At 44.4% G+C, this 14,399-nt stretch overlaps 1 protein-coding gene across 1 annotated transcript; it reads right to left on the bottom strand.

Annotated features, from left to right (window-relative positions):
* Positions 1-6,807: 6,807 nt before the first annotated feature.
* Positions 6,808-12,919, bottom strand: LOC147104363 (N-acetyllactosaminide beta-1,3-N-acetylglucosaminyltransferase 4-like). The gene has a single exon (XM_085961649.1). The coding sequence runs from the start codon at positions 12,869-12,871 to the stop codon at positions 11,801-11,803; it is 1,071 nt and encodes a 356-aa protein (XP_085817775.1). The 5' UTR covers positions 12,872-12,919; the 3' UTR covers positions 6,808-11,800.
* Positions 12,920-14,399: the final 1,480 nt, after the last annotated feature.

The raw sequence follows: 14,399 nt of genomic DNA, 5'->3' as shown, positions 1-14,399 counted from the left end.
ATATGTCAAAGAGTCGATCACTTTAGCTGTGGGATATGTAAATTTGTGAAACTGCCTGAATGACCAATGCGAAAATCCTTATTTTATCAAGGGGTAGATGGGAGAGAACAACCTCCTATTATGTAGTGCTTACAGCAGAAAGCTACTCTGGTATTCACTTTCACTGCAGTGGTAATGTTTCCAAATTAATACCATTGTTATGCTGACTCATCCAGGCATGAATGGACTTGAATACTCTGCAACTTAATTCTGCTATTGCTGAATGCTCATCACCAATGCCCTTTAACACGCAAAAAATGGACTTGTTACTTTTCACCAACAACAACTTTCATTTATAAAATACCTTTAATGTAGTAAAACATCCCAAGGAGCTTCACAGGACCGTTATTGTAGTGTATGTACCCGTCTACCTTTAAGAGAACTATTGTATGTAACCGTTCACCTTTAAGAGAACTATTTTAGGTGTGGCACTACTTTGTTTGGCTTCTGTATACGGTAATACCGACGGTGACCACACCAGTATATAAGTGTTGTGCCAGGAGTTATTGGGCAGATTCGCCCTGACCTTTGAATAGTAAAGTCCTGTTTTAAGTTACTCTTGGAGTCTGTGCATTAATTAACTAAACAACCCACAGACTTTACAGTGGCGACGAGTCCGATCGTACCCTGCGGCAACAATACGTCCGAAGCAGTTAACGAGCGTCGAGAAGAGGCAACCGCCCTCGTCGTTCTGCTGGGAGAAAACTCGAGGCTGCAGAGCTAGAAAGGAGGAAGAATTTAGAGACACAGACTTCCATCAGCAACAGGCACTGACTGTCCCTTCTGCCACGGTGAGGAGTGAGCCGATCAGCACGAGAAGCAAGGCGGCCACGGTGACTAAGTAAGGGAAAAGTAAAAAGAATAACCGGAGGATAAGGGCGGTGCACTCGACCACGGTCGAGGGGGAAAGGAGCCGGACAGAAGTCAGGCCCAGAGGCGCTGAGATGGGCAGCGTGGAGCAAGGAAGCCGCGGTACTAATAGGCTGGGGGATGCAACGGCGTCATGAGACAGCTAGACCGCGACCGGCGGGAAAAGCCGGGCAGCGACCGAAGCCACGAAGCGCTGCGACCGGGAGCGTAGGCGCGGGAAGAGATAAACGCAGCCGGGGAGGGAAGCACCGGACTGCGAGACGGCTGGGAGGCGTTTGGGAGCCGAGCGAGCGGGAGAGGCAGAGCCGACCAAGGGAGACTGCGCGAGAGCCAGTCCAGCGGCTGAAACTGTTCTCCGTCAACGGGGTGTGCTGAGAGAGCGGGAGAGAGACCGAGCCCGAGCAAGGGGAACTGAGCGAGAGCCAGCCCAGCGGCTGAACCTGTTCGCCGTCAACGGGGTGTACCCAGCGCCGGTTGCCCTGCCGAGAAAAGGGAAAGCCCTGAAGCCGACGCGCAGGCTGTGAACCTGAAAGCCAGCGGTCGTCGCCTGTGGGGGGAAAGTGTACCCTTCCCGCTAGGGAAGAAACGCGGGAAGCCGCCATTAGGCGGGGAAGAAGACAGAAGCGGGAAACCGCCATTGAAGTGGGCGGGGAGAGAAGATAAGCGCGGGAAACCGCCCTTTTCGCGGGAAAACCGCCATTATAGAAAAAAAAAAATAAGTTAAAGAAATAATTCGGGGTGTTATCAGAAAGAGAGGAAGATGCCTAAGCGTGGTAACATCAACGATTTTAATGCCGAGGTAGAAGACTGGGCCACGTACGTGGAACGCATCGAGATCTATTGTGAGGCCAATAAAATAGAAGAAGATGACAAAGCTATAACCTTGCTAAACTCGATGGGCGCGAAGACATACGGGCTCTTGAAGCATCTACTATCACCAGCTAAACTGGCGGATCAGACTTTCGATGATATTGTGGCTGTTCTGAAGGATCACTTGAACCCCACACCGTTGATGTTGGCGGAACGATTCAAATTCTATGCGAGAACGCAACGGAAAGACGAAAGCAACGCAGAATACTTGGTCGAACTGCGTAGACTAGCGAAATACTGCCAGTTTGGAGGGAATCTGACAGAGGCATCGCGAGACAAGTTCGTGTGCGGGTTGGCAAAGGAAGGAACGCAAAAGCGACTACTCGAAGCGAACGACCTTACACTTGACAGGGCTGTCCTTATTGCAGCATCGCACGAAGCCGCAGCGAAGGGAACTGCAGAAATGCAGCTAAAGACAGCAGCACTAAGTGTGGATCAAATTACCTCGACAACAACAAAATGCTATCGTTGTGGGAAGACAACACACAACCAGAACCAATGCTGGTTTAAGAACCAGGAATGTAGGAAATGTGGCAAACTGGGTCACATAGCTAAGGTATGCCGGTCAGGGAAGAAGACCAACAACCAAAGGACCAACAACCAAAGGAAGCCATCACAGGAAAAGTACAACAAGGTGCACAAGGTGGCTGAGAAGAGTTCAGACGAACAGAATTCAGACTCAGACCCAAACGGCCAGGAGCTGGGTAGTCTGAGAATTCACAATGTGAGTAAGGAAGCTGACCTACAAACTATCTGGGTCATGCTAAAAATAGCTGGAATCCAAGTGAAAATGGAGTTGGACACTGGATCAGCTCTATCAGTCATAAATCGAAGGGATTACCACCGGCTATTCTCACATATACCCTTAAGAGATACCAAGTTCGTATTGCAGACATACACGGGGCATAAAGTATACCCCATGGGAAAGATAAGAGTCAAAGTGAGAGATAGGGGTAAAGAACACCCAAGAATGAACTTATACGTACTACATGAGGGAGGACCACCACTTCTAGGATGGGAGTGGATCAAGAAAATAGACATGGAATGGCACTATCTAAAAGCCATAACAAGTGAGGACTCGGTGCAGACAATCAGCTCAGATTCTGAAACGGATGACGATAAGACCAACCCAAATATGAAAGACAAGGCTGAAATGGACTTGCCGACGAAGGTTGGAAAAATGAAGGCATGCATAAAGGCTTATGCTCCAGAGAAGAACAAAGTTTCAGAGCAGAACTCCACCGAACAACGACAACCTAGTTTGACAGAAAATTCTGAGCCTGTTCAAGTTACGGACATATCCATGACTGAAGAACACCGAGCTCGGACTCAAACTTATTTCAAATTACGACAACAATTAGAACAATTGAGTTACCGTCTCGTACAAGAGATGAAAACAATGAAAAAGTTCTATGACACCGAATGGGAGAATCTGGAAAGACAACAGAAGCAGCTAGCTCAAGCAGAGAGCGACCATAGAGCCATCGTGACCAATTACCGATCACATCTCCCTTATGCTGTTCAGGAGTTAGAATATTTGCAGGAAGAAGCAAATGAAGAGGAATCTTCAGGAAGCCAGGATTTTATTCCAGTTCTTCTCTACGACTCCTTACAAGCAGAGTGTGAGAAGTTGAAAGAACAGTATGAACAGGCCCAGGCTACAATTCTGGAAGGGGTTAACTCGGCAACCTCCGAAAAGCTAGTTTCAGTGGAAGCATATGAGCAACTGAAGGTTGAACATGAGCAAGAAGTCCAAAGGCTGCAGGAAATTCTTGATGCGCTCAAGGCCAAGACAGACTCATTGGTAGAAGTTCCATCCATAGATGAGAAATTAGAGGTGAAAGACATGGCAGAACATGAAAGACAAGATGTACAAGAACTCTCAAAAATATTAAAGGAAACCCAAGACAAATATGGGGCGGCAATGACCAAGATTCAACAACTTGAAGAACAGATTCAACTGGGAATCCGTTCAGTGGAAGAAAAGGGAACTGTAAGAAACACAGAGACTGTAAGAATGGCCTCTGAACATGAGCTAGAGAGCATCAAGGCGCAACTTCTCCAAACGCTGGAAGCCAAAGTACAAGAGGAAAAGGTGAAAGCATTGGAGGAAAAGGTGGATGAAATGGAGGAGACTCTGACCCACAGTGTTCCCGTGGAAGAGTTAACGGTCAGCCAACTCCTTCATATGCTGAAGGACAAGACGCTACAATGAGAACAATCTGAACACGAGCTTCAATCTTCAAAGGGAAGGAGTTCGGAGCTCTCAAAAGTTATGGAAATAGCTGAGGTTGCAACACAGATTTTACAGGGATGCCAAAAGTACGCTGAATCACGTCAATGTGAACAGCAGAATGTTGAAACAGCTGCTCCAGTAGAAGGATTGAATAGCCTGATCAATCAATCCCCGAGGGAAGGGGAAGTATTGAAATCACAAACGAGGTCATTAATGAAGGATTTGCAGGAAACCCAGGAAGAGCGGGATGAATATGAACGCATGAAGAAGTCTCTTCAGGAAAGATGTCTAGGGAGGGAACAACAGTCGGCTAACGTCCAGTTGCGTACGGAAGAAGTAGCAGGCCCTCTCGCTAGACTAGCTCAGGACGACACCGAATATTACCATGACCTGTTGAGTGACATGGAATATTACGATGACTTGGTCTGCCCAGCTTGTGATGAAAACTCCCAAAGTGCAGAAATCAGGATGAAGCACTTAAAGTCTAAGGAACATAGGGAGATGGTGGCGCTACAGCTGGCAGTCTCCAAGAAGCAGAAAAGAAAAAGATGAAGCAGAAGACGATAACCATCTAAATCATTATCACTTCTATCAGATCATGCACGTGGGCCCCACGAAGGGGGCCAAATCAGTTGGAAAGTAGGAAAAATTACCAAGGCAGTCCAGCTGTTTGTAAAAGTCAGCACTGCTGGTTCAGCAGGACGGAAGTTCAAGCTGTTAAGCCAAGGGAAAGACTATTGGATGAGTCACGCTAGAAATGTGAACCGGCTACACCACAGAGATGTTGTTCGGACCGAGTCAAGACCAGAGACTGAATCTGTGAACTGTTTCCCGCAGAGACTATATCTGTGAATTGTTTTACATGAAGTTGATTATATGTTATGTTTAATGGGGAATAAGTATGTTGTAAGCTAAAAAGGGAGGATTGTAGTGTATGTACCCGTCTACCTTTAAGAGAACTATTGTATGTAACCGTTCACCTTTAAGAGAACTATTTTAGGTGTGGCACTACTTTGTTTGGCTTCTGTATACGGTAATACCGACGGTGACCACACCAGTATATAAGTGTTGTGCCAGGAGTTATTGGGCAGATTCGCCCTGACCTTCGAATAGTAAAGTCCTGTTTTAAGTTACTCTTGGAGTCTGTGCATTAATTAACTAAACAACCCACAGACTTTACAGTTATCAAATAAAATTTCAGCCCGAGTCACATCATGAGATATTAGGACAGTTGAGGTTGGTTTTAAGGAGTGTCTTAAAGGAGGAGAGAGCCAGAGAGATTTAGGGAGGGAATTCCAGAGCTTAGGACCTCAGCAGCTGACGGCACAGCTGCAAATGGTGGAGCGATTAAAATGGGAGATGCGCAAAAGGCTAGAATTGGGAGGAGCGCAGAAATCTCGAGGGTTGATGGGCTGGAGAAGGTTATAGAGATAGGGAGGGGCAAGGCCTTGGAGGGATTTGAAAACAAGGCTGAGAATTTTAAAACTGAGGTGTTGTCGGACCGTGAGCCAATGCAGGACTGGAGCACGGGGGCGATGGGTGAACGGGACTTTTTAACTCCCCTGTTAGTGGTATGAATAATAAGTGCCAAATACATATGACCTACATTTGTATTTGTACTGTCGCCCAATATTACACCACTTACGACTCGCCTCTACTAAAATTAACACATGCAGGATTTTGGCCTCGATATTTTTTTAAAGATACTGGAGTATTCTTACCAAACCCTATACTGCTACTGCATATAGGCTAAAGTCTGCACTTCTACATCTGTTTATCTTTGTATTTCATATTGGTAGTGAGCTGTTAAATTCGCTTAAGTTTCAAGAGGACAGGACCTGATGGTTAGATGTTATTCCAAATCTTACCTGCTTAATGTTTCAGAAAGTTAATTGCTAGAAAATTGTCATCCATCAACATTGAAGAAGTGGTGCGGCTTGGTTGCAATACTTGCACACTGCATACAAAGATTTTACATTTGTACAGTGCAAAAACAGGCATTAAGTGTCAATCCCTGTGGTTGTGTAACTCTGAAAATCTCAGTCAGAAACTTTCATAGAAAATGTACTGATGCAGTTACTGCACAGAACACGGATATATAAATCTGTTAATAGTCGGCAAAAATAAGGGAGTGGAAAATGAATATAGCACGAGGCAATAATTTTGGTTATAACAACAGAAAATGCTGGAAAAACGCAGCAGGCCAGGCAACATCCGTGGAGAGAAAATAGAGTCAAACGTTTCGGGTCAAGCCCTTTGTCATGAATAATTTTGGTTAACTGTTGAAGAAAACGGGTATGTTTTCTGTTTGATTGCCCCTCTCTGAAGCACCTTGCGACGTTCCTCTACATTAAAGGCGCTGATATAACTGCAAGTTATTATTGGCTGTAAAGCGTCAAGAATCGCCATAGTGGATTCTGGTTGGCTAAAAGAACAATCACCAGAATTAACACACAACGTGGCAACTTCACGGGAAGGGGGAGTTATCTTATATTTGGTAAATTAACTCAACTCAAGAAAGGTCAAATGTAGCCACTGCGAAATAAGAAAAGCATCAAATAAATCGAGCAGCAGTCAACCAATTACTCAGAAGACAGGCATTAAATTATTTTGTCGGAAGCCTAGCTTTGAATTTGGACCTCAGGCATTGCATTAAAACAGGCTACACCGCCATCTAGAGAATGAGAAAACGCCCAGCACTTAAAACCGAGGCAAGCGGGAAGCGGTCTGTTTGTCTGTTCAAATTTGACTGCAGAAAAAAATAGTTTGAATACTTTTTTAAAAAACTTTTATTTATTTAAAACTACAAATCAGCAAAATCAACAATAGTAACATGCAACATGTAAGATCATTGTTCAAATACTGCCGAAACATGAATTGTTTAACACATAACTTCACTCGTCTCTTAAAATTCTGAAAGCAACGTTCAGATAAAGAGCTCGACGGATTGAGGAAGGGAATTTCGCTTGCAGATGAATTGTGGGTGAGTAATATACTGTTACGTACTTGGCAAGTAGAGGGCTTCCTAGAACCAGACCTAAAGACAAGTGGCTCCTGTTATAGTCAATGGAGCAAGAAGGACATACGACGGTCTGTCTCTGGAACACATCCCACCAACACAGTTCTGGAATGCAGTGGAGATGAGTTTTTTTTTCCGGTGGTATAACGAAAGATATTTAGTAGTACTAGCCACTCTCTCGGTATGACAGGAGTGTTATACGCTGTAACGCGCAAATGAATTCAGCCACACTATTTGCGAATTCCATCTGGTTAATATGATTCGGAAAGTTTTTCCACAAAAGGGATGAATGGCTAATATCTAATATGACATGAGAAGCGTGGTGACAACTTCAAATAGGCAGTGCTAATCAATCCATATCCAGTAATGCCAAAACAGCTAATGCAGTCACTGGGCGAATGATTTCATTTCTAATGGTAAGGTCTGTTACTTTAAGGCACATAAATAACCTTTTAAACAATTAAGATCTTTTAATCATTCCTTTGTTGAAATAACCTTGGCAATTTAAAAAAATGCTTGCGTTCACAGCACTACCCCTATTTTACAAATAGAAACACATTGCAAGGAAATCTGAAATAACAACAGAAAACGCTGGAAAAACTCAGCAGGCCAGGGCAGCATCCGTGGAGAGAGAAACAGTGTCAACGTTTCAGGTCGAAGACCCTTCGTCAGAACTGGAAAAAAGCAGGAAATGAAAAGCAGGTTTAGGGGCTGGGAAAAGGGGGAGGGGATGAAAAAACAAAAAGGGAAGGTCAGTGATAGGATAGAAAACAGGAGAGATTAAGAGACATTAAGAGATATTCAAGGCGAGAGGAGGTGGTAATAGGACAGGTTAAGGAACAAAGGATGGCTGTGGATGAAGTGTGAATTTGCGCTGGCAGAATGAAGGACAGCTGCCATATGGGAGGGAAGAAAAAAAGGGGCCAAACAAAAGTTGTGGATAAAAAAAATGTTAGGGGCTGAGGTTATGATCTGAAATTGTTGAACTCTATGTTGAGTCCAGAGGGCTGTAGAGTGCCTAATCAAAAGATGAGGTGCTGTTTCTCGAGCTTACGTTGAGCTTCCGTGGAACAATGCAAGAGGCCGAGGACAGTGAGGTCTGAGTGGGAATGGAGCGGTGAATTAAAGTGACAGGCCACCGGGAGCTTGGGGTCCCCCTTACGGACTGAACGGAGGTGTTCTGAAAAGCGGTCACCCAATCTGCATTTAGTCTCCCCAATGTAGAGGTGACCACATCGTGAGCAGTGAATACAGTATACTAAATTGCAAGAAGTACAAGTAAATCACTGTTTCACCTGGAAGGGGTGTTTGGGGCCCTGGACAGTGGGAAGAGGGACGGTATAAGGGCACGTGTTGCATCTCCTGCACTTGCACAGGAAGGTGCCGGGCAAAGGGGAAGGGGTGCTGGGGGTGATAGAAGAGTGGACTAGGGTGTCGCGGAGGGAGCGGTCCCTACGGAATGCTGAAAGGGGAGGTGAGGGGAAGATGCGTTTGGTGGTGGGATCACGCTGGAGGTGGCGGAAATGGCGGAGGATGATCCGTTGAATGTGGAGACTGGTGGGGTGAAAGGTGAGGTCAAGGGGAACTCTATCGTGGTTCTGGGAGGGAGGGGTAGGGGTGAGGGCAGAAGTGCAGGAGATAGAACAGACACGGTCGAGGGCCGTGTCAACCACAGTAGAGGGGAATCCTCGGTTGAGGAAAAAGGAAGACATGTCGGAAGCACTGGTATGGAAGGTGGCATCGTCGGAGCAGATGCGGTGGAGATGGAGAAACTGGGAGAATGGAATAGAGTCCTTACAGGAGGCGGGGTCGGAGGAAGTGTAGTCCAGGTAGCTGTGGGAGTCAGTGGGCTTGTAGTGAATGTTAGTCAATAACCTATCCCCAGAGATGGAGACGGAGAAGTCAAAGAAGGGAAGGGAAGAGTTGGAGATGGACCATGTGAAGGTGAGGGAAGGGTGGAAATTGGAAGCAAAGTGAATGAAATTTTCTAGTTCAGGGCGAGAGCAGGAAACGGCACCGATACAGTCATCAATGTACCGGAAAAAGAGGTGAGGGAGGGGACCCGAGTAGGACTGGAACAAAGAATGTTCCACATATCCCACAAAAAGGCAGGCATAGCCAGGACCCATGCGGGTACCCATAGCAACACCTTTTGATTTGGAGGAAATGAGTGGAGTCAAAGGAGAAGTTGTTCAATGTGAGAACAAGTTCAGCCAGGCGGAGGAGGGTGGTGGTGGATGGGGACTGGTTGGGCCTCTGTTCAAGGAAGAAGCGGAGCGCCCTCAGGCCATCCTGGTGTGGGATGGAGGTGCAGAGGGATTGTACGTCCATGGTGAAAAGAAGGCAGTTGGGGCCTGGAAACTGTTAAAGTGGCGGAGGGCGTCGGAAGAGTTGCAGATGTAGGGGAAGAGACTGGACAAGGGGAGAAAAAATAGAGTAGAGATAGGAAGAGATAAGTTCCGTGGGGCAAGAACAGGCTGAAATGATGGGTCTACCAGGGCAGTCCTGTTTGTGGATCTTGGGAAGGAGGTAGAAGCGGGCTGTGCGGGGTTGGGGAACTGAGGTTGGCGGCCATGGCGGGGGGGGGAGATCTCCAGAGGAGATGAGGTCAGTGACAGTCTTGGAAATGGTGGCTTGATGTTCAGTAGTGGGGTCATGGTCCAGGTGGAGGTAGGAGGAGGTGTCGGAGAGTTGGCGTTCAGCTTCCGCTAGTTAGAGGTCAGTTTGCCCAACAACAACAGCACCACCCTTGTCAGCAGGTTTAATGACAATGTCGGGGTTGGATCTAAGAGAATGGAGTGCTGCAAGTTCAGAGGGAGGTAGGTTGGAGTGAGTGAAGGGAGCAGAGAAATGGAGATGGCCAATGTCACGGCAGCAATTAGCAATGAAAAGATCTAGAGAGGGTAAGAGGCCAGAGGGAGGGGTCCAGGTAGAATGAGAATTCTGAAAGCGGGAGAAAGGGTCAGCCGTGCGGGGGAAAGACTCCTGGCCAAAGAAGTGGGCACGGAGGTGAAGGTGGCGGAAAAAGAGCTCAACATCCTGCCGAGCTCGAAATTCATTGAGGTGGGGGTGTAAGGGGATGAAGCTCAGGCCTTTGCTGAGGACTGATCGTTCGGGGTCAGAGAGGGTAAGGTCAGAAGGGATAGTGAAAACGTGGCAGGGGGTGAGATTGGGAGAAGGGGGGTCAGAGGAAAGTGAAGGGGAAGAAGGTTCCGGAGGGGCGTTGATGAAGCTTGCGATCCTTGACATCAGAAAGGAAGAAAAAAAGTTTTTTGTTGAAGCGTCGGATGAGTCGAAGGATGAAATGGAACTGTGGACCCGGACAGCTTTGAGATAGAGTGCGTCGGTGCTGCTGAAGAGAGAGGTCGAGAGCGTTCATGTGGCGCCGCATGGCGTTGAGCGTGGATCTCAAGATGTGGCGAGAGCAGTAGTTCGAGGAACAATGAATATCTTGGAGATATTTGTAATCCTGGGTGGATCCGAAACATGAAGGGTGGAAGTTTAGTTGGAATCCACGTGGAATAAGTTAGAACCGGAGACAGTTACTGAGGAAAGAGATGTGGCGTTTTCTGTTGTTGTTTTGGATTTCCAGCATTCACAGTATTTTGCTATCGCAAGGAAATGTGATATTCTTCATGTACAGTTTTATTAAATTATTCCTCTAACATGTAACCACCTCTCTGCTTTTCGTCTCCCTCTGTTTTTGTTTGTTGTCTACTGTTTCCTTCTTTCTCTTTGTGCACCTCATACACTTTTTCTCTCTGTCATCTATCTTTCTCCAACTCTTTCTCATTCTTTCTCTCCCTTTTTGTAAGTCTGGCCTGCTGTCTCCTCTGCTGAATGCCTATATGATTTTGATACATGGTTCTGTACTGCCTTTTTGTCTTAATTTTTGTGGTAAAGCCCAATGTAAACAGCAAGGTCGTGGCCGGGTGGGGATAGGCTGTAAGGTAGTTGGAAGAGAATGCAGAGGTAATCGAGAAACTAGGCATTGGGGTGAAAGCGGCGTTAATGAAATCTGCGTTGGTGATGAGATGAAATGGATGGAATCGACCCCTACTGGAAATGCGGTTATACAGACACCAGGTGAGGTAAGGATCAGACTCCACTCTCATCCTTCACAGTTGGACACCCTGCCAGGACTCATTGTCAAGTCTCACACATGAAGAATAGCCAAGGAAGGTACTGGAGGTTCACTGCAGCCTGTGGAAGTACACACCTGTGAGGGAGTCAATGCCTTCAGATGAAAATTGGCAGGAAAAAAAAGAGGAAAAAGTTGCAGAGAGAAAAATAGTAGAAGCCTGCTAAGCCAGTGTCTGCTGGTGCTCTAATGTTCTCTTCACCTGGGCAATACATAAGTAAAAAAGAACCCACCCCGTTCAAACAATTACTTTAAAGCAAATGGCAAATGCATTTGATCATTGAAAATCTGTTGAATTTTTTGTTCCTGTGTTTGACTGGAAAAGCAGCTAACAGAGTAGAAAGTACAGTACTAAACTTTAGAATGACAGACTGAGTTAGAGCAATTCCATTACCACAAAGTGCACAAAATATGGGAATCATGTCAATATTTGCCATTGTCTTTTTTTACCATAGTCTCCTCCGTGGCCTTGTGCTGCTCCTTGGCCTTATGCTGCTCCATATATGTTACCATCATCATTTTGTATAACACATTTTATAAAGGCATTTTATCGGTCCTCACTTTCTCAGCACCCTGCTCGCTCAGCACTGTTTTCAGAGGTTATATCAATGTGTTGGTGCTCTTCTCATCCTTTCTTAGCACATTTGAAATTTGTATCGTTCACTAGGCTCCACATAATCCACATCTCTGCTGGGTTCAGTTTGTGCACTACTATGAGATCTTTATATAAGCATGGATTGAACATGAATGCATTAGGTATACCAAGTGTCTTGAAGCCAATGTGTGAAATTGGAGTTATCCCCATTCGTAACAAACACATCCCAACAAACACGTCATCTATTGGGAAGAGGTCCACATCTGCTGCAGTCTGATACAGCTGTAATACAGTTCTCCTGGACATTACATAACCACCACCTCCAGCATAAGGAGGATATGGTTTATTTTCATACATGATGTCAGGGATAAAGTACTTCACTTTCTTATTCCTTTTTGGACTAGCATTGTAAATGATATGCCCAGCCAAAAGGTCATGATCTGGATGAAAATCTTTGAGATATTCAATCACATTTATTGTGTTCACAAAGACATCATCATCTCCCTTTAAGACAAATTTTGCTGAGAAGCAATCTGCAGTAAACCATCTGAGGAAATGAATCTCCTTTAAGGTCAAGTTGAAAAAACTGTCCTGGAAGTCCCATTGAAGGATGTCACCAAACTGTCTGTTCTCAATTGCCAACAACTGATGCAGTGGCTGACCATGGAACCTCTCTGTAACACCCAACAGAAACACTAGTTTGACTCCAACTCCATTAATAACTCCTTCTTTTCCCCACGTGTTTCGAATTGTGGCCCGTCTGTCTATGTTGGGAGCTGTCGACTTAATAACTAATAATAGAAACAATTCTTCAGTGCAACCCTTTGGTTTCAGCAAAGCTCGGAAAATCCTGCAGTGTTTATATTCCAAGAAGTTCTGGTATATCTTGGGTAGGTTTGAAGACTGATTGATGTATGCTTTATTTGGTAAACACGGAGTTGTCTCAGTTATATTATTACTTACTCGAGGGACCAAAGCAAGATGTTTTCTTTCATTATTCTTTTCAGTTGCTGTTATTCCAGTTTGCCATTTGAAAACTACCACAAAAACTGATGCGATCAAAGCAAAGCACAATGTTTTTCTTTTTCTCTTTGAAAACATTATGAACAGAGATAATACAGCACCTGTCTCTGTAAGGTATCAAAAGGACACAAAACATGTATGAGAATACTGTACTATTTTTTATATATCATCAATCTTCAAACTCTCTACATCTGCTTTCCCAGCCACCCTTAGTGGTTTAAAAGTTTTATACTAAGCAGGTTAATAAAATGAATTAAAACAGTTTAAAGTCACACAAATTCTTAATTGCATCCCCATAAAGACCCTACCTAATTTATGGATGTGTATCACTGTAATGTCTCAAACATCTACAAGTTTCTTGTTATTTTATTATATAAAAGCTTTGTCACAGCAATTTAAAAACAATAAATATTTAGTATGGTAGTGCATGCAGCTTGTTTTGGCAAACAGAATTACAGCAGCTCCCTTTAGCCATTGGAAAGTAAGTTACCTGCTCTAGTTCTTAGATTGATTACAGGTCCTGCATTTCCCAGTGTGCACACTGTGCCAGAGTCCAAAGACAGTCTGTTGATATTGAGATTCTGAGGTAATTTATTTTCCTATAGAATACTGAAGTAGTTTTACAAATAATTTAAATCTTGAAATGAATGAATTTATTTTTAAATGGAAATACTATTTCTGTGGTCAATCATCTAAAAATCAAATGTTAATGTAATTACAGATGTAGTGTTATGGCACAGGTGGGGGAGGGACTTGCAGGGAGAAACACTAGTCTGGTCATGTACTTCTCCTACTGAACAACTCAGAGCAACGTTGGTGGAGACACTGAGCAAATCATCTCCCTGCCCACTTGGCTGCATGTCTCAGGAAGGCAGGTGTAAAGGGGATCAGAAAATATTGGGAATAAGAGAGACATTTAATAACCTCACAAAAAGAAAATAACGATATTCAGTGTTCTTCTGCTGTAATGTGATGCAAAGCTTAGCCTTTGCTTTACATACTCATTGAGAGTGGGAATCAGATTTTGGAGAGCTAATTCAATTACCATAAACCTGTTCTGATTCAACAAAATGACAGGAACATGGCCGTGCTGGCCAAATGGAGAATAAGCCTGACTGGTGTTATTGCTGCTAATTTTGTACATGCTCCTGGACTAGTGAGCTGAGCTTGTTTTAACAATAGTCTTTATTTTCACTTCGAGCACTCCAGGCTCCAATTAGTACTGAGAAACACAACATCAGGTAGCGAGTTGCCAGCACTGTAACCGATTAACCAAAAAAACCTATACTGCAATTAATAATAACAGGAATTCTAGGAATTTGATATGGCATTACTTGGTTCATTAAAAAGCTGAAAGGATTTGTTATGTTCCAATAGCCCATGCAACAGTATGGTACAAGGTATTTGTTTAATATTTATAATTGTTTAGTATTGAAGGTAATTTTTCCTCAACATATTTGTAGTTGAATTCATTTTCCAGTGTCATTATAGATAAAAGGTTTGACATACACCCCAGAGTGCTTAGCAAATGTAAACATAATGGATGCGAGATCTTTTTCAACATTAAGAAGGTGCTTTGATGGCACTTATTTTTCTACCTGTGTTT

Source organism: Somniosus microcephalus, chromosome 19 (genome assembly GCF_052327205.1).
Source record: "Somniosus microcephalus isolate GS21.2 chromosome 19, FLI_Smic_1.0, whole genome shotgun sequence".
In the NCBI taxonomy this organism is placed as follows: Eukaryota; Metazoa; Chordata; class Chondrichthyes; order Squaliformes; family Somniosidae; genus Somniosus; species Somniosus microcephalus.
Note: the sequence above shows the minus strand (reverse complement) of the source record. Positions and strands in the feature narration are given on the sequence as shown.